Below are 20222 nucleotides of genomic sequence, written 5' to 3'. Positions count from 1 at the left end.
TTAACTGAACTGGAATGAGTGTACTAAAATTAAAGTAAAAAGTGAAATATCTGGGTCATAAACAGTCCAAGTCTCTAAAATTAGGTGTAACATAAGTGGAGAAGCTATTTTTGAGAAGTTATTAAAATCTTAGTCTATACTTCAAGCTTTTACTTCTTATCAGGCAAATAATAAAATCTGTTCAAAACTCACGTAGAAGTGAGACTTGTGATAAACATAAAAATGGTTAGCTTCATAACTTTTGATGGCAAGCAGACTTGTAAATGCCTGCTTGCCTCTTTTTCTTTTCTTTTTTTTTTTCACTACTGGTTGTTACTCTTTTCATAACAACTTTTTCCAAAGAGTTCGTAATAACGAACTGTAAGTAAGGAGCGACCCGGCCTAAGATCTTGATAAGACAAAAATCTCATTAAATTTTCATTTAACGGGGTCCTATTGACCTCAAAACAGCATTCAGAAAATTCTCTCCCTTTTTTATGTTATCTCAAAATTTGTGCACTGAAATATTCATCCACTGCCGAATAGGATTTACTTAGGCTGTAGTAGTGTATAAGAGACTTGGGAATGTTTAAGACAAGCTGTCAATATAATATGTGTTGGTATTGATGTTTTTACTATAAAATGTATCAGTATTTTGCATATTGTTTTTCAGATCATATGTGTCATTGTTATGTAAGAACTGATAACCTTGCTGCTGTTGTCATATCGGATGGAGAATATCCTACTAGGGTAGCCCATTCACTTCTAATGCAAGTTTTAGAGGAATTTACAAAGAAAATTCCAGCTGGAGACTGGGCTTCTGGGAAAGAAGTTAATTACCCTGTTCTTGAAACCACTCTGGCTAAATATCAAAATCCTAAGGAGGCAGATTCACTAGCAAAGATGCAGGCTGATTTGGATGAAACTAGAATTATTATGGTGAGTTGTTAGGGTGAAGAACAAAGTTGAGATTTTTGATCAGAAATGAAATGAATTACAAAATACCCTGCCATTGAACATTTATTCTCTCCACTATTTCATATTAATATTGAATTAGTTTTAAGTTTTAAATTTAAAGAACCGTTGAAATTGACTAGGATTATTAGGGATAATTTTAACCATAAGTGTGAAAATTTTCTCTTTATGCATAACTTTTTTCCTTTTGTCGCCTAGAATTTAAATAGTGTTTGATTTTATTTTGTTGTTTTTTTACATGCCTTATTCAGTTATATTACAAAGCCCATTTAATATCAATGCTTTGTTTCGTGTGTTGAAGCGTTTCATTTTTCTTCTGTAATTTCATTTATGTATTTTATAATACTCCTCAATTTCGAGGAAAATTAATAATTTTTTTTAAGATGGATCATTTATTTATTTAGTTACAACAGAAGCTCAGTATTAAAAAAAATCAATTTCATTGCAATAAGTATAAAACGAAGATAAAGCACTTTCATCGTGGACTTTTTGAAAACCTAAGCTTGTTATTTAACTTTGCTGCCTCTTTTATAATATTTTGATAAAATAATGTGGTTTAGAATGTTGAAATTATTATTATTTTAACAATGTAAGCGTTGCTTCAATATACTACTCAATTGGATTATAAACAGAGGAAAGACTTTATGAATTTGTCATCTCTCTTCTAAATTAAGAGCCTGTTGGTAATAACCTTCCTTTAAAACGAATCACAACAGAACCTCAATATTAAAAAAGAAATAGTTTTCATTGCAATAAGTGTAAAAGGAATAAAAAGCTACTAAACAAATAAACAACCGTGAGGTTTGTAATGCTTATGATGATATTCTGAGCATACCAGTTGACATTTCAAGCTGTCAAATAATGTTGCCTCAACGACTTCATTAGAAAAGTTATCCCAATGATATGACTATTCGATAAGATGTGTTTCCTAATTCTCTTCTATGCATGTCAAGTCTACTATCTATATTCAAGCTACGACTTTAGGGATCTAGAAGTCTCTCCTTTGTATTTTAGCTAACTTCTTATCTGGACATGAATAGTGCAGTCCACCACATTGGTGACTCACCGAAATTTTCGCCAATATGTAGTGATATTCCCTTGAGTACTAAATTGGATATCTTAGCTTTCTTAATCATGTTTAACAAAGAAGATATATATAATCTTGATAGAACAGGTGTAGTGAGAATAATTTTTGGCAATTTCAAGACAAAAAAAAGAAAAATAAGTTTAAACGTCCCCCTTTTTCTTCTGTTTTTGCATCATGTTAAACATTTGTCGTAGGCTATATCACTTTAGAATTTAGTTTTGTTTTTTTTTAGTATAACAAATCATGTTTCGATAACAAATCGATAAGTTTGTGTAATATTTTAAATAAATATCCTAAATTGTAATAATTTGGGAAAATATTTTAATAAGAAAATAGCAAATTTTATTAGTTGAAAAGTGTGTGTTCTTTGCCTCACATCACTATCAAAATTGAAAAAAAAAATGTCGTTTATTTCTACTCAAATCAGCAAAACAAAGTTTACCTTGAAAACTGGTAATTTTTTTTTTCAAACAGTTCGTGGTAACGAACTGTAAGTAAAGAATGAACCGGGCTCAATAGTAAGTGAAATTCTAAAAGACAGAATTTTGGTACCAAAAGATACATCATAAGAATTGGATTTTGTTCTGATTTCAATTAATTAAGTTTCGTCGAGTTAGTCTTACCCATCAAAAGTTATGAGCCTGAAAAAATTAGCCTTTTTTCGAAAAGGGGGGAAACACCCCCTAAAACTGATAGAACCAAATTGAAAATCATACTGTCAAATTCAGCCTATCAGAAAACCCTATTTTAGAGGTTTAAAGCTCCTATCTGCAAAAATGTGGAATTTTATATTTTGTGCCAGAAGAAAGATCATGAATGCTGCCTGTTTTTTTTTTTTTTTTTTTTTTTTTTTTTTTTTTTTTTTTTTTTTTTCAGGGGTGATCGTATCGGTCCAGCGGTCTTAGAATATCCCGAGAGGGTTCATTCGAACGGAAATTAAAAGTTTTAGTGCCCTTTTTAAATGACCAAAACAATTGGGCGGGGGGGGGGAATAGGCCCCCTCCCTCGCTTATATTTTTTCCAAGGTCACCCGATCAAAATTTTGAGATAGCCATTTTGTTCAGCATAATTGAAAACCTTAGAGCTATGTCTTTGAGGATGACTTAATCCCCCACTGTCCCCTGAGGAAGGGCTGCAAGTTTTAAACTTTGCCCATTATTTACATATAGTACTGGTTGTTGAGAAGTATACAGATATTTTAGGAGAGATTTTTCCTGGCAGGGGGAGGATATTACGTTGGAGGATCTTTCCATGGAGGATGTTTTTATGGGGGAAGGGACATTCTTATGAAGAGAGCGCCGAATTTCAAAGCAATATTTAAAAAAACGATCAGAAATAACTTAAAACTAACTGAAATTATTACGTATATGAGTGGGTTCGCCCCCTCGTCAGTACCTCGCTCTTAACGCAAAAGTTTTTTTTAGTACTTTCAAAAGAGCTATAATAATAATAATTTATTTATAACCCACATCATAACAAGTTATGGCACTTGTGGAGTAACAAAAAGAAAAAAAAATCAAATACACTGGAAGTAAAATACACTACAAATAGAAAAAACACTACGCTACAATGAGATTAACCGGAAAGACGGACCAAAGGATGATGAGGCGATAAACGATAAAAAGCTGTTTCCGACAACCTTCCATGCAGGAGTGCCAACTTTACACTTATATCAGGGACATCAAACTTACGAATTATCTTCCCATTGCTATACCAAGGGGGGGGGGGTGATAAAGTAAAAATTTACAATATCTGAAATAAAAAGTCCGAATCTGATTAACATCTTTTTTCTTTAGAAGGGGATAAAAAGCAGAAAGATAAAGGACAGGGTGATCACAGAATGTAGCATATAGTCTTCCGAGTGCACGTCTATTATACTTCCCTCGATTAGCAACTATCTTAGAATAGCCCATTTAAATTTTCTTTTGAACATCACGAACAGTGCACTGCCGTAGGCAAGAAATTGAATTCGTAACAGTAATACCCAACCACCGAAAGGCGGAAACAAAGGGTATAGAAAAACCACGACAAGCTAAGGGAGCATTAGAGGAAGTCGGACCATTAAAAACTAGAAATTCACATTTCTCAACAATTAGAGAAAGACCAATATTAGAAAATAGACGTGAAACCTTTGAGACCATAAACGAGAGACCTTGCTTATTTTTACACAAAAGTATAATCTATTCTAATTGAACGGCCTTCGTGATTCAGGGATCATTCTTATAGACTTGGTACGAAATTCGAACTTTAGTGTAACGAGCGACGTATTGACTAGGGGGCGAACCCGCTCATATGCGTAATAATTTCTGTTCGTTTTAAGTTTGCTCCTTACTTTAACTTGAAAAGACTTTTTTTTTTATCTAATTAGCAAAATAAGACTATGACATTGCTTTTTGTTGTCCTTAAGATACTCATGAATATCTTTAACATTTAAGTCGACGTGAGAGTTTTTGTGGAAATCGAAAAGATACAACTTCGAGCTGTCATCAATTGTTTGTTTTTGAATGGTAATACGCCTTCGCAAATGAAATGCGGGTATTATTCTGTCATGGGGTCTCATCATCTTTCTTTACCACTGTTATGTTATGAATTGCTGGATTCAATTGCCCTAACAGAGATTTCCTAGCCCTTTGTTTTCCCTCGCATCTCACTCCCATTCAATTACACGCTATAAATTCTGAAGATTAGGATGCTTACAGAATTTTTACTTCTTGGTCTTGCTCATTTAGTTGTAGGCTACTATTTTGTGGAATTCAAATTGGGAATTATCAGTAAGAGCTTCAAAAGTTGAAGGAACAAATAGTATATGCTAATACCAAATATCACATATTGCTACATCTCAAAGGACACTAATCAGAACAATAGCAATTCTCCTCTTTCTTAAGGAAGGTAGGTAAAACTGCTTTCGAATTATCACTTCTGTCGACTTGACATGGAATGCTTCCCTTTTATCTAATTCTCTGTCGACACAGCAAGGGCTTGGTTTGTTGAATATCGACATTTTGTCGTGTTTTGATGCCAGAAAAGAAGAGGTCCGTCATTTTCCTTGTCGACATGCCAATTGTATATCCAAGCAGCAAAATCAAAAATAGAAAAGTGAATTGATATGATAAAAAAAAAAATGTTTGCTCTTGTTCAGTAATATTATGGAGCATGAAAAATAAATTAATGAACTGAAAAAAAATTGACAACTGACTTTTAAATAATTATTTAAAATTAATTATTAAACTAATTATTATTAAATTGTAATTATTATTATTATAAATTACTAGCTGTTGGGGTGGCGCTTCGCGCCACCCCAACACCTAGTTGGTGGGGCGCTTTGCGCCACCCCAACACCTAGTTGGTGGGGCGCTTCGCGCCCCCCCAAGCCCCCCCGTGCGCGTAAGTCGTTACGCGCCATATTAGTTATGCGCCATTGTAGTTGTGTCCCTGTGTCCCACCTGTGAATATAGATAGATTCATATATGTGTTTCAAACTACGTAAAAATTGCGAATAAACAACATTCTTGGCTTTCCCATTGTCTGTTTATATACAAAGCCGTATGTACTAATAATGACGTCGTATGCAAACGCTCTTTTTACAAACAAACAAAAATGCATCCACACAACTCGTTTTTATATAGATAGATAGATGGATAGATACAATACAAATTAACTGCGTAAAACTTGCGAATATACAACATTCTTCGCTATCCAAATGTCGCTGCATATAAATACATTGTCAGGTTTACCGACCCTCGAACATGCAACGCACAATTGTCCATGGGAAAAACAATCAGTATTAAGATCTATACCACATTTTTCTAATGATTGACCTTGAGCTTTGTTAATGGTGATTGCAAATACTAATCGAATTGGGAATTGCAATCTTTTAAATTGAAAAAGCAGATCCGTTGGAATCATGGGAATGCGAGGAATAAGAACAGCCTCACCCTCATAAGGCCCTGTCAAGATTGTGGCCTCTATTAGGTTTTCCATTGTTTGTTTTTTTTACGGCAAGTCGCGTGCCATTGCAAAGGTTTGGTGGGTTGATATTTCTTAAAAGTATTATTGGTACGCCTATTTTTAGTTGTAGCACGTGTGGTGGAAACCCTGAAAGATCTATGGAATTTAAAAATTCAGATGGATAATTAACCGCTTCATTTGGTTCCAAAACTGTGTCGACTGACTTGTAAAGGACTGCCTGGTCTCGAATCTTGGTCAAAACAATATTGTTGATTTCGTGGACGTCTATATTTTTGGGTGCGAGAATCGCTCTTTCACTTAGCCATTTATTATTTTTATATTTTTTTAGAATATTCGGAAATACTTTTTCAATCAATTCATTTTTGGACGTCACTAAATTACAGAAATCAGCAGGTAGTTGTATACGTCCTGAAATTGAGTCTACTGTTTGACCAGAGTCATCGTTTTGCAATCGGACACGCCTATTTGTAGTTAATTTTAATATTTTTACGTGTGCCCATAAATTAGAATTTTTTAGGCAAGCATTCATTTCGTCTGCAGGAGTTAAACTACGTAAAAATTGCGAATATACAACATTCTTGGCTTTCCCATTGTCTCTGCATATACAAAGCCGTATGTACTAATAATGACATCATATGCAAACGCTCTTTTTACAAACAAACAAACATGCATACACACAACTCGTTTTTATATAGATAGATAGATAGATAGATACAATACAAATTAACTGCGTAAAACTTGCGAATATACAACATTCTTCGCTGTCCAATTGTCGCTGCATATAAATAGATAGTCAGGTTTACCGACCCTCGAACATGCAACGTACAATTGTCCATGGGAAAAACAATCAGTATTAAGATCTATACCACATTTTTCTAATGATTGACCCTTGAGCTTTGTTAATGGTGATTGCAAATGCTAATCGAATTGGGAATTGCAATCTTTTAAATTGAAAAGGCAGTTCCGTTGGAATCATGGGAATGCGAGGAATAAGAACAGCCTCACCCTCAAAAGGCCCTGTCAAGATTGTGGCCTCTATTAGGTTTTCCATTGTTTTTTTTACGGCAAGTCGAGTGCCATTGCAAAGCTTTGGTGGGTTTATATTTCTTAAAAGTATTATTGGTACGCCTATTTTTAGCTGTAGCACGTGTGGTGGAAACCCTGAAAGATCTATGGAATTTAAAAATTCAGATGGATAATTAACCGCTTCATTTGGTTCCAAAACTGTGTCGACTGACTTGTAAAGGACTGCCTGGTCTCGAATCTTGGTCAAAACAATATTTTTGATTTCGTGGACGTCTATATTTTTGGGTGCGAGAATCGCTCTTTCACTTAGCCATTTATTATTTTTATAATTTTTTAGAATATTCGGAAATGCTTTTTCAATCAATTCATTTTTGGACGTCACTAAATTACAGAAATCAGCAGGTAGTTGTATACGTCCTGAAATTGAGTCTACTGGGAGCTTTCCGTTTCCAATTGTCAGCAATTGATCTGAAAATGTTTGACCAGAGTCATCGTTTTGCAATCGGACACGCATATTTGTAGTTAATTTTAATATTTTTACGTGTGCCCATAAATTAGAATTTTTCAGGCAAGCATTCATTTCGTCTGCAGGAGTTGATCTAGGTATTATAGGTAATGTTTGCCTGAAATCTCTCGCAAGCAATATTAATGTGCTGCCAAAGGGTTTCGACTTCCCTCTCAAATCTTTCAAGCATTGATCCAGAGCCTCGAGCGATTTTTTGTGTGCCATTGTGCACTCATCCCAAATAATAAGTTTGCATTGCTGCAATACTTTACCCATCCCAGATGATTTGGAAATATTGCACGTAGGAGTTTCTGTAGAATGCAAATTCAGAGGCAATTTCAAAGCGGAATGAGCAGTTCTTCCACCAGGCAGCAATGTTGCGGCTATTCCGGACGACGCAATTGCCAACGCTATATCATTTTTTGATCGAATTGGTGCCAGAATCAGTTTTATCAAAAATGTTTTACCAGTACCTTCTGGCGCATCCAAAAAGAAAATTTCTCCAACGTTGTTATCGACACAATGCATTATCGTATCATAAATGTCTTTTTGTTCCGACGTTAACTTGGAAATGTTATTTTGTACATACGACAATAGATCACTCGTACTGTAACTTTGTTCACGATCCAATTCTACACATGTCGAAACAGCAGCGATACGGTTAGGTGAAGGCATTCCCAAATCCTGAAGAGGTTTGTTTGCCATACGTACGCACAAATCTTCTATAATAACTAAAGTGTAGTTATAAATTTCTGATGTAAAATCAAAAGTCATATCTGACGTCTCTAACTGTTTTCGATGGAGTATATCTTCGGACATTTTTGACTTATATTTTTCCCATAACTCTGTAGGAGCTGATGGAGAGCAAGTTGTTAAAATGATGCCAAACAATGCACGAATTTGACTTGGGGTTGACGTTTCGCAGAGACGAACATACGCAATAGCATCTTGAGCATATTCATGCATATGACGGGGACTGCCAGCATATGACGAAGGTAAAATTGTTAATCTTCCAACGTTTGTGGTATTACCGTCATTTATAACTGCATCTCGCAAATGAATGTATTGTTCAGAGCGGAGCTTGGTCTGATTCAGGCGGATATATAGCAAACGTTCTGATTCAATTTTAGCATACATATCAACGACAAATTGGTGAAACAATTCACGGCATTTTAAAGTATAATTTTCTTCATCCTGCCGAATCATTAGTCTATAGGAATAATAATGCATTGCACTGCATTTCTTATTCATTTCTTTGTTAGTGGCTGGATTCATCAATTTAATATTAAAGCGATAGCCATCGGCTCCATCCCAAAAAATTATAGGATATTGTAGGGCATCGTAGCATCGATGAGTTTCAGCAATTCTTAACAACTGAGCGTTTCGCTTATGAAGAATAATATCTCGAGGTAAAAACTGATCACCGACCATAACGATTGCCACTTCGTCGATAGTTGGAGCATTGTATCTACGCACATGTTGGCCAGGAGGCGTTTTGTCAGCGGAAATAACAATTTTATGCGTATCAGTAGGCATCAAATCGATGGCTGTTTTGAACAGACGCACTAAATTATTATTTTCGTGGAAAAGATGTTGCAATTGGGAAACGATTGTCCGTTCAACGTTGGGAGAAATTTCGCAACGTGCATTCAATTCAGAATTTCTATCACTGATGAAGTACAATTGTAAAAATTTATGATTCTCGCCTGAGAATGGTAGAAGGGACCCTGCTTTATGATAAATTTGCCCTTTTACTTTGAAAGTAGACATAAATTGATCTGGATTTTCGATTTGGGCTCCAAACGACGTCATTTGGAAACATGAGTTGTATTTTCTGATTTGTGACAAAAAACGCTTAGATTCTGACGTAGTTCCAGTAAGGAAAGTCTTCAATGGCTCTGGTGGTGCAGCCAATAGAGGAAGTTTAACTTTTCCTGAGGCGCAACACATTCCCATTGTTTCACCATTGAATTTCAAGGCCTTGCAATAGGGACAAATTTTAGACATTGTCCCGATTTGAACACATCTACTCAAGCTATAATCATCGACTGGGTTGTACCTGAATGCCAGGCGATAACTTTCAGGTTGCTCTGATTCCTCGGCACGCTTTTTTTTTCTTACTTTCTGTATCAGCAGCAAGCCTGATTTCTTGCTGTTCTTGTGATTCCTCGGCACGCTTTCTTTTCTTACTTTCTCTATCAGCAGCAAGCCTGATTTCTTGCTGTTCTTGTAATTCCTCGGCACGCCTTCTTTTTTCACTTTCTCTTTTAGCAGCAAGTCTGCTTCCGCGTTGCTCTGGTAGTTCCTCGGCACGCTTTCTGTTCTTTCTTTCTCTATCAGCCTCAAGCCTGTTTCCTTGCTGTTCTTTTGATTCCTCGGCACGCTTTCTGTTCTTTCTTTCTCTATCAGCCTCAAGCCTGTTTCCTTGCTGTTCTTTTGATTCCTCGGTACGCTTTCTGTTCTTTCTTTCTCTATCAGCCTCAAGCCTGTTTCCTTGCTGTTCTTTTGATTCCTCGGCACGCTTTCTTTTCTGACTTTCTCTATCAGCAGCAAGTTTTTTGGCATAGACTCTTTGAGCATCTTCATCGGCTTTTGCCATTGTAAGTTCATCAGTCATTTTAAACTTAAACATTAGTAGATTTGAACGTGAACATATGTCTTAAATATCTTGAATGACGTCACCGTCATTGCAAAAATGACGACAACTAACATGTCTTAAATATCTTGAATGACGTCACCGTCATTGCAAAAATGACGACAACTAACTTCATGACGTCAGTCAACACAGAAACATGACGTCACCTGACAGACAGACAGACACACAGACAGACAACTTATTTTTATATATATAGATATTATAATTATTAATTATTAAATATTATTAATTATTACTATAATAATTATAAACTATTAATCATTACTAATTATTAAATTATTTAAATAATTATTACTCATTTAAAAAGCTAACTGATTAAATAATTATTGTTGGATTTGCAGCCAAAAAAGTGTTTTCGATATGCTATTACAAACCGACATAAAAGGCACAGATCAAATGTTAAACAGCAAAATGTCAACATAATTTTGAATATGTGTCAACTTTCTACTGCAAATTCAGAAGTACGTCAGAACGCAGCATGTCGATAATTTAATGGTAAAGTGCATACTTAGTTTGAAGGATTATTTTGCCAAATTTGAAATGTTTGAATTGCTTATTTGAGCTGGTTAAACTTGAATCTTTAATGGTTTTATATAGTGTCGTCATAATCAATGAAAAGTATGCATTTTTTGCAAATCAAAACAGGTTTAAAGTAAAAAGTGATGTATTTTCTTTTGTTATATTTTGTTCTCTCAAGAGTGGGGACCGGTGAAGGTACTATTTTGAAAACGTCAAAATTATGTTGAAACACCTTGTTGGTGGGGGCGCTTCGCGCCCCCCAAGCCCCCCCGCGCGCGTAAGTCGTTACGTGCCATATTAGTTACGCGCCATTGTAGTTGTGTCCCTGTGTCCCACCTGTGAATATAGATAGATATATATACGTAAAACTTGCGAATATACAACATTCTTCGATGTCCCATCGTCTGTGCATATAAATAGATTGTCAGGTTTACCGACTCTTGAACATGTAACATAAAATTGTCCATGGGAAAAACAATCCGTATTCAGATCTATACCTCATTATTCTAATGATTGCCCTTGAGCTTTGTTGATGGTGATTGCTAATCGAACATTCCCTGTGTCCCCGTCGTCATTTATATATCCCCCTGTGCCCCCGGCGTCCCCATTGTAGTTGTGTCCCTGTGTCCCGGTCGTCATTTATATTCCCAGTATCCCGGTCGTCATTTGTGTCCCAGTGTCCCAGTCTGTAATTTCTCTTTGAATGTCCCGGTCGTCATTTATATTCCCTGTGTCCCGGTTTTTAGCTTTCTTTTTCTCCTTTATTTTTCAGTTTTTTTCCTTTTTTTAGTTTTCTTTTTCAGTTTTTAGTTTTTTTTATTAGTTTTTAGTTTTTTTCTTTTTATTTTTTTTGTAGTTTTTACCTTTTTTTAGTTTTTTTTAGTTTTTTTTCTTTTTTAGTTTTTAGTTTTTTACCTTTTTTTAGTTTTTTACCTTTTTTAGTTTTTTAGCTTTTTTTAGTTTTTTACCTTTTTTAGTTTTTTAGCTTTTTTAGTTTTTTAGTATTTTCTTTTTAGTTTTTTTTGTAGTTTTTACCTTTTTTAGTTTTTTTCTTCTTTTGTATTAATGCTAAAGCCAAGGTTCGAACCTGGAACCTCTCGGACCTAGAACCTGGAACATAACGCTTTACCAACTCAGCTACTTCGGCTTGAATACATTCGTTTTTGAATTGGTATATGAGGAATAACTTCATGACGACATACAGCTCAATCCTTATAATGACGTCAGTCGACAGACAGACAAACAACTTATTTTTATATATATAGATTTGTTGTATTTTGATCTGATAATGGGTTAGTATTTTAATAAATCATTCTTGTTTATATTGCAGCATAACACGATTGAAGCTGTATTGCAACGTGGTGAAAAGCTGGATGATTTAGTGTCCAAATCTCAGAATCTTAGTGACACTTCCAAAATGTTCTATAAAACGGCCAAAAAAACCAATTCCTGTTGCAACTGGGTGTGATAAAATTTTATGTGATGGTGGCTTTTTCCATAAGTGTGCTCTCCTAGCGTTTTATGTGCTCTTTAATTTTATCCCCATTGGAATATGCCTGTTATTATTTTTTATAAATGTTATTTAACTAAAGAATTCTGCGATTGTAGAATGTTACTTAGAATTCTTTAAGTGTGTAGGTTGAACAACGTTATTTCTAGGATGTGTATCCGGTGTCGCAACTCGCTGTACATTGGTCTTATTTTGTCATGAAAATTGTTTATTCCAAAAGGTCTCATTCTAGCCCGTATATGTGATAAAGCAATAGGGTAGTGAATATTACTGCCCCAACGCAAATTCAAACATCCCTGTTGAACTTTCAGGATGTGAGGAGAGCTCTTATCGTTTTCTAGATCGCCCTTAGTAGAATTTATGTTGAATATTAACCTCAACGTTAAGTATCCTTTTTAAAATTTGCAAACTACATATCAATGTGTTATAAAAAGAACTTGTTGATTGAGTTTCAAAATTTAATGTTGGCTAAACTAAAGTACTGAATATTACTGCCCCAACTCTAGTAATCCCTGTGAGGAAGGTAATCTTTAATTAGTTTCTCTATTTCCAAACAACCTAAAGGTACTCTATTGAAACTTGCTTTCTTCTCTTTGGAAACCGCGAATACATGACTTCGGGTTAGCGACAAAATTTCATCGTGAAAATTTGCAGACTTTGGCTTATATTCTTTTATTCGTTTGTGATTTTGACAACAAAAAATGAAAAGAACGAATTGTATATACAAGGATACAGCTCAATATTTTTGTCAGAAAATGGAAATGTCCCGCCCCTCCCTCTCCCTTGGTTCAAGTATACGTGCACGCATTTTGGTAGAGTTGACTCCTTAATTTTCAAGTCCAAGTTTCAGAGTTTTTAAACACCATTTTTCTTTAACGACCCTCAAATTCCCTGATTGAAAATTAATTCTGGAAAGAAAAGGTTTTTAATGAAAACGAAACGAGAACAAAATTGCACATGTAATCAATATAAGTTATGTTAACTCTTAACAACTCTTAAATATGTCCGTTAGAATTCTACTGAAATGCGTATCTCCTATTGTTGAATGAAAGAAAAGGTTTATTACTCTCTCTGCACTAACAACCCGAAACAACGGAATGGACAAAAGCAAATGGCCAAATCTAGCTATGTCTTCAGGTCGGCTGCTGCGTATGTGTTGACCTAGCATTATTTGCGCTTGCTCTTGGAGTCTTTCAACTTGCCCTTTACTTTGAAGACACGGAATCTCTGAAAGAAAAAATGTTGAATTAAAGCACTAACTTGGTATTGGTCGTATTTAAGTTCAGCGCTGTCATGAAGCCATGTAGATGAAATCATATTTCTTGCATATTTCCCCAATTCGACAATTTGGGGTGCTGAAGGAATAGGAAAAATTCACGAGACTTAACGACCTAACGAGAAAAAGACTTAACGAGAGGGTGAAAGGATCTAAATGAATTTTGATGTTTAAAAGGATCTCGTGACTCAGACCTCTTATTTGAAATCCCGACCGGCTTTAAGCCTCTGATTTTCCTTTTAAATCAGTCTATTGATTCTTAGAATTTCGGTAGAACTCCTACCGTATGAGCTCTTACCTCTTGTTTTTTTAGAAACTGAAACTTTCCTCATAAGTTCTTTATATGCGGTGACTCGCAAGTTGTGTTACGTGTACTATGGAATCATGTACTGTGCACCCCCTGCACGTGGAGGAAGTGCTATTTTAAGATTTACATTAGTGAAGTGATCGTGGGAGATAAATTAGATATTGCTTTTGTTTTACAGAAATAAGTCGAATTTCCCGCTACGTTCAAGAAATTGAATTTAATCTAAAAAAGTGGCGAAAAGCTGAGAAAATATTCCAGCTAAAACGACCAATAGTCGTCTCCAGTGAAAAATTAATAGAAGAAACTAAGAAGAGAGAAACCAATAATAAGTCTGATGGGTGATCATACAACTCCTAGCTAAAAATAAATAAAAACCAATAAAAAGGACAAAAATTAAGAGAGCCTTAGCCCCAACACTTCACAAAAGTTCAGCTAAGACTGATGAGGAACTATAGAGAAGATTTTTAGGAATATGGTAAATGCGTTTTGGAAAAGGTCTGGTCTAACTTTCGGCTTTGGACATGATGATACGACACCTAAACTCTATCATACATCGTGCACGAAAAACATTTATAAAAGGACAATTATGTAAAAGTGTGCAAAGGGCATCTCCCATTATTTGTATTCTAGTTATGGGTGGGAAGGATTGGGCATCTCGGCCAACGAGTTTCTCCGAGAGTGAGGGTTGTCATAGTTTGTTTTTTTCTTTTTTTAAGCCTGAAAATCGTTGTATTTCTGTAAAAATATTGCTAGAGCTTTATCGTTTTCTTGTGTTCTTGGGGAGGGGGCTTCCAAAGCCATTTGTACCTCGGCCTTATCGGAGCCTACCCTGACGCCATGATGACTTTTAAGAAAATGAAATTTGAGGCTCATGGATTAAGAAATAACGAAAGCTTATTCCTAATGGTTTTGGAGTTAAGGTCTTCTTTTTACAGTAAAATAAAAAAAAAATTATCAATAAATGTGTTATTTCTTATTAGCAAAATTTTATAGTGATAGTGTCGATGAAAAATCATAATTTCTATCATTGATGACAAGTAACAAGATGCAGAAGTGCCTGCAAAGGAAGAAATTTCCTTCCCTTTTCTGCTACATGTTAAAAAATTATATAAAAATATTACTAATATTATACTAATAAATTATATTAAAAAAAATTTTTTTCCTTTCCTTCTACATGTTAAAGTCATGGAAGAACTTCCCTTAAAAAAAAAAAAAAAAAAAAAAAAAAAAAAAAAAAAAAAAAAAAAAAAAAAAAACACGCTAGCAGTCAACTAAGAGTGAATATCTCCTTGAATGCTCAAGCTCAATTTAGTTCTTGAATATGATGCTAATTGGCAATGGTTTCTATAGTGTTTTGACAACACTTGACGTTCTTTTTACCAGAGCTTTGGAGTTGGAGTGTTGGCAAGTTTTTGCTGAGTGGGGTCGAAGTAGCAGAAATAATTTAAGACCCTTTAGAGTCGGTAGTTATGATCATAAAGGCTGGAGTCAAGCCAAATACTCTTAAATACTATTAAAGAGGGGCAATAATAAACAAAATTAATATTTTAGGCTGATTATAGTGAATGGGATTTACTTACACTATAGTACTACAGATACAATTTATTGGAGTCGGAGCAATTATGTTTAAAGTTTCAGGAGTTGGAGTCAGAATTGGAGTTGGTATGTTGAAATGTCTGAGTCAGGATCGGTTATGACTTATAAACAGGTCTAAAGCCCTGCTTTTTACAAAATCTTTCATGTAAGAAGATGATAAATTCTTTCATACAAAGAATTTTTAAGAAGATGAGAGTACTGATTGAATAAATTGAAAAGAAAAGTTCTGCCAACTATTAGTTGCAAATGGAATAGATTGTGCTGAGCTCACCCAAAAAAAAGATTATTTGTAACGTATAAAATGTGATTGTGGAATTGTGAAACATGAAGATTTAGAGATATGAAAATTTGCAAGTAAAAAAGATCTGAACGACAATTCTGCGGAAACATCAACTATATTCACCTACTTCCAGTGTTAGTGTCGTTAATAATATTTCTGTTGACACTCAGAGATATGAGCTCTCCCAACTTAATATAATGAAAAAAGAAATCACAAGTACAACAGCACAAACACAGAAATAAACATCCATAAAAAAAAGACAGAAGGAGAAAGGAAGACTGTTTTCCTACTTTAGTATTTAATATAGATCAGTACTTGAATGAGGCCTTAACCATACTCATCCATCCAATTACATAGGTCAAACAGCATAGCCATACACAATCAACCATAAAGAATAATCCATGGACAGGCAGTGGTGTCGTAAGTAAGTATAAGTCGTCATTTACCGAATATTAAAAAAACAACAAAAAAGACAAATAATACAGAGGCGACAACCCAACACAAGGGCTCACCAGGAGGATACACACTTGTCTATAGGGTTTCGGCACTTTAAATTCCCTACCCTGGCAAGTGGCGTCCCTACCGTAGATTCCCGACGGCATCCCCTTGCTAGGTATCACCCCCGAAATATATGCCTATTAAAAAAAAACGATGTAAAACAACTAAATAACTCCAGAACTTACTTATCCTACCTTGATTTTGGCCCTCGGGTATTTATGTTAACCTGCATGATCGTACCTATCCAACATGTCTATTAAAACTGAACATTTGTTACTATTTTAGAATATTATCAAATCTTCTCAATCAATGCAAATGTGACTTAAATAAAATTAAAAAAAAAAAACAACAAATTAAGACCTGAGAAAAAGAACATATGCAAAATCCACTGGAAATCCACTGTCACAGGTCAGGGACTAGCAGTTCTTAGTAACAAGGAAAGTAAATCATTCAAAAATTTCACTAAGTATTTCAAGATAGTTCTTTCAGTATTCAATTAAAAGTTCATTATAAGAAAAACTTAATTTTTTAAATTACCAAGTTAATTTATTTGTAGAAAAACCTCTTAAAATCAATTTTTGGCTTAAAATTTTACATCTATTTTTAAAATCAATGTAACTACTACAATTCCTTGCATATCTGAGTAATTGTGAATAAAATGCTGAATATGTGATATTTGAGTGTATATTATTTTCAGGGAACGGAAAATTAATCACTTCAAAATAAAAATCATCCGTTTTATTATACATTTTAAAACCTAATTTATTATTATCAGAAATATTAATATTCAAATATAGAAGTGATCTTCTAGACCTGTGCCATGACTAGGTTCAAGAGTTAGCTCTGATGGACAAATATTTTTAGAAATATCAATAAAGTCCTTACAATTATAAAACCAAAATTTCATCTAAATATCTTTTATTATTGACAAAGCAACTTTTAAGTTATTTGGATTATTCTTATCCATCATATATTTATATTCTAGTTGACTTAAAAATAAGTCAGTTATAAATGGGCTGGCATTCCCCCCCCCCATGGGAATTCCCACAATTAGCTTATATAAATTACCATTAAACCTTATATAAGTATTATATAAAACAAATTCTAATCAGTCAAAAATCATATCTAGGCTGTAACATCTCAAACTAACTGTAGTGTTAAAGCAGTTTATCCATCTGGCTTTTTTTTATTATAAGTGTCTATTTTTAAGAACCTTTTACTAGATAAGAGGAACGATATCTTAATAACCGTTTTTAAATTTTCAAACACTAAATTAAGTGATAGATTAGTATACATTGTCGCAAAATCAAAAGACTGAATTCTTTTAGCCGAAACCAATGTTATAGAGTCTATCACCTGCAGTGAATTGCCTTGGGCTATGAGATTATCAGCGTTTTTTTATAATATTCATTAACCAAACAAATATTTTCCGTCGGTTACAAAAGACCAGGCATTTGCTTCATTCAGAAAACGATAAATATTTAAAAAAAAGATCGATGTTCTGTAACAATTTGGAACCTTTTAAACGAATTCAATATTTTGTGCCAAGAAAGCCACGCCATAAATTTGGCACTAGAAATGTTGTTAAGACAGAGTGCCATCCTGTAAAAAGTACCAATATTCGCCGACTTCGTGCCTATCAGCCCAATGTGCCTGTACTTCCTTTCAAAATGTAGTTGAAGGCGTAGAAACATTTAAAGTAAAGTTTAATCATTATTCTCGGCGGAATAGACACTAAAATTCATATGCAATATATATCTATCCGCATTGAAATAAGTGGCAACAATAAAGCAAATTGAACTACAAAGGACATCAATTTTTCATGGGCGACCAATCATTCCCTGTCTCTACGGAGATTTTTGAGACATTTTCTGCAGAAATTACCAAGAATAGTGCCACGCTTTACTCTTGCAGTTAATGCACCTTTTCAGGCAAATCCGAATATAGAATACTAATAAAATACGCGTAAGTGCATCATTCTCGAATCAATACGCTTTCCTTCGCAATTTATGCCACCTCCCTGTGGAAAACCTTCCACATCAGATCAGTTTGGGAAACCTTGACCAAATAATTCTTATTTACACGAGCCTCCGTATTAAAACTCACAACTAAAATTAAATCCATTTTTTCCAAGCATCACTAAAATCTTTGCACGACCCACAAGAACAGTAGCAATTTTCTGACCAACTTACGATATAATTAAAAGACTCAGCTTCTGCTACAGCGGTGGATCAAAATAGGATGATGCCAGGCTCTTGTGGCGCCAATATTTATTCCGTCTTTGGTCCTTGGGGTAACGTACAAGAGTGGAAACTGGTGCTAGTGTCAGCAACAAAAATTATCAGTGCCATCTACCGTTTGGCGACACTTTGCACTTTTCTAGCTTTCTAATTGTTTTCCTATCAGGAACTGCAATCAGACGCTTGTAACTACTAATTTCACCAACTACGCAAACCAAGTTAATCATTCTTATTATTATACTGAAAAAAGTGTCAAGTGCTGTCAAACGCTAGATGGCGCTGAGGTTCCTTAATCAGAACTAGTGCCAGTTCTCACTCTTGCAAATTACCCATACTCTTGGGTATGGACGTTCAACTTATTCATGCCGAACAGCTCGGTGAGATCAGAAAAACTAACAACGCTTGTTTTTAGATATTGTTTTATCTTTACTGGGCCATATTTTCCGTTTTCATGGCATAAAGGAAAAACAAAGGAATAAAAGTCCGCAGTCTTTACAGGTTTCATTATTGGGACTAGAATGAAACTCTCCTACCTCCAAATTCGCTCCGATTGAAACCAAATAACCTTCTAATGTGCTCCGGTTGAAATGATCCTCATTTCAAAGTCGCTACTTTTCATGAGAACTTTTGAAGTTTTTTTTTCAGTACTTCAAACGAGGTTACAGGGGAACAACCGAACAATAGAGTTTCTTTTATAATAACTGGCTGTGGTACTATGTAACCATCCCAAGTCCGAATAAGGAATTAGAATAGTTTCATGGTTCGTAAAAGCAACTTTGGAAGGTACAATAAGACAGAAAAAGTGATTTGGAAAATATCTATTGGCGTGGTGCCAATTCTGCTGCAAATTCGGATTCAACACAAAAATTCGTAAAGATCGTAAAATTCGTAAAGAATAAAGACAACTAACTTTTTTTTGGAAGTAGGACGGTTTCAATCGGATGACATTTGGAGGTAGGATAGTTTCAATCGGAGCCCATTTGAAGGTAGTGTAGTTTCATTTTAGTGTTGTAAAGTGACTTTACTGGATGATTCGCATATATTTGTGCTAGTTCATCGAAGCCGTGTTTGTTTATTCAAACGAAATTTGTTCGGACTTTGCGTTCATATTTTGAATTGTTCGAGAATAGCGACGTTCCTAATACGTGTTTCAGCTTTTTAGCGGTGGGGTGATTTCGTCAAAAACCTGGGGAGAGGGGGCAATATTGGAGCCACTTTTCCCACGTCAAGTGAAAATGACTGTAAAAACTAAAAAATGATCCATTTGGTACTGTATAGAACTATATAAAGGGGTTTATAGTATTGTAAAGATAAATATAAACTAAAGAAAACTTATCCGTTTCTATTGATGCTTGAATTATGCAGGTTCATTTTAGTTTTGACAAGATATTTGAAGAAACTAAATTTCAGCTGGGGGGGGGGGGAGAGGGAACTGGGTTTGAAGTCTGGGAGGGACAGTTGCCTCCCTGCCCCATAGCAAATTACGCCCCTGCTTTTTAGTTTTTAAACTATGAAGCTATCTTTAGTAAAACGGTGATGTATCTATGACGATTTTTTTTAGCACATTTTTTGTGCCATGCTTAGTTTTTTTTTTTTTTTTTTTGTATAAATTTGTATTATTTTCGAAAAACATACCAGAAAATAAAACTTACCAGTAAAGTTACTCATGATTGAAAATATTATATAAAGAGGTTTTTATCGGAAAACAAAATATACAGCTTTTGCTATTTATTTTTTTGTTGCCAAATTTACCGGAGTTTCTAATTGACCCGTTTGATTGTTTTGAAGACAATAAAAAG

General features: G+C 34.7%; 2 protein-coding genes across 2 annotated transcripts in view; one reads left to right on the top strand and one right to left on the bottom strand.

The window, feature by feature from the left end:
* The first annotated feature begins 606 nt into the window (after positions 1-606).
* On the top strand, positions 607-12326 carry LOC136027007 (synaptobrevin homolog YKT6-like). The gene is made up of 2 exons (XM_065703899.1): positions 607-918; positions 12047-12326. Exons 1-2 carry the CDS (start codon positions 622-624, stop codon positions 12182-12184), a joined length of 435 nt encoding a protein of 144 aa, XP_065559971.1. The 5' UTR covers positions 607-621; the 3' UTR covers positions 12185-12326.
* Positions 12327-13132: 806 nt separating this feature from the next.
* Positions 13133-20222, bottom strand: part of LOC136027006 (photoreceptor-specific nuclear receptor-like) — a 43050-nt gene continuing 35960 nt past the window's right edge. Inside the window, exon 8 of the mRNA XM_065703898.1 lies at positions 13133-13453. Coding sequence (XP_065559970.1) covers positions 13212-13453 — 242 coding nt within the window. The 3' untranslated portion in view covers positions 13133-13211. The remainder of the gene's footprint in view (positions 13454-20222) is intronic.

Source organism: Artemia franciscana, chromosome 5, assembly GCF_032884065.1.
Source record: "Artemia franciscana chromosome 5, ASM3288406v1, whole genome shotgun sequence".
Classification (NCBI taxonomy): Eukaryota; Metazoa; Arthropoda; class Branchiopoda; order Anostraca; family Artemiidae; genus Artemia; species Artemia franciscana.
This window is presented reverse-complemented; position numbering and strand designations above follow the sequence as displayed.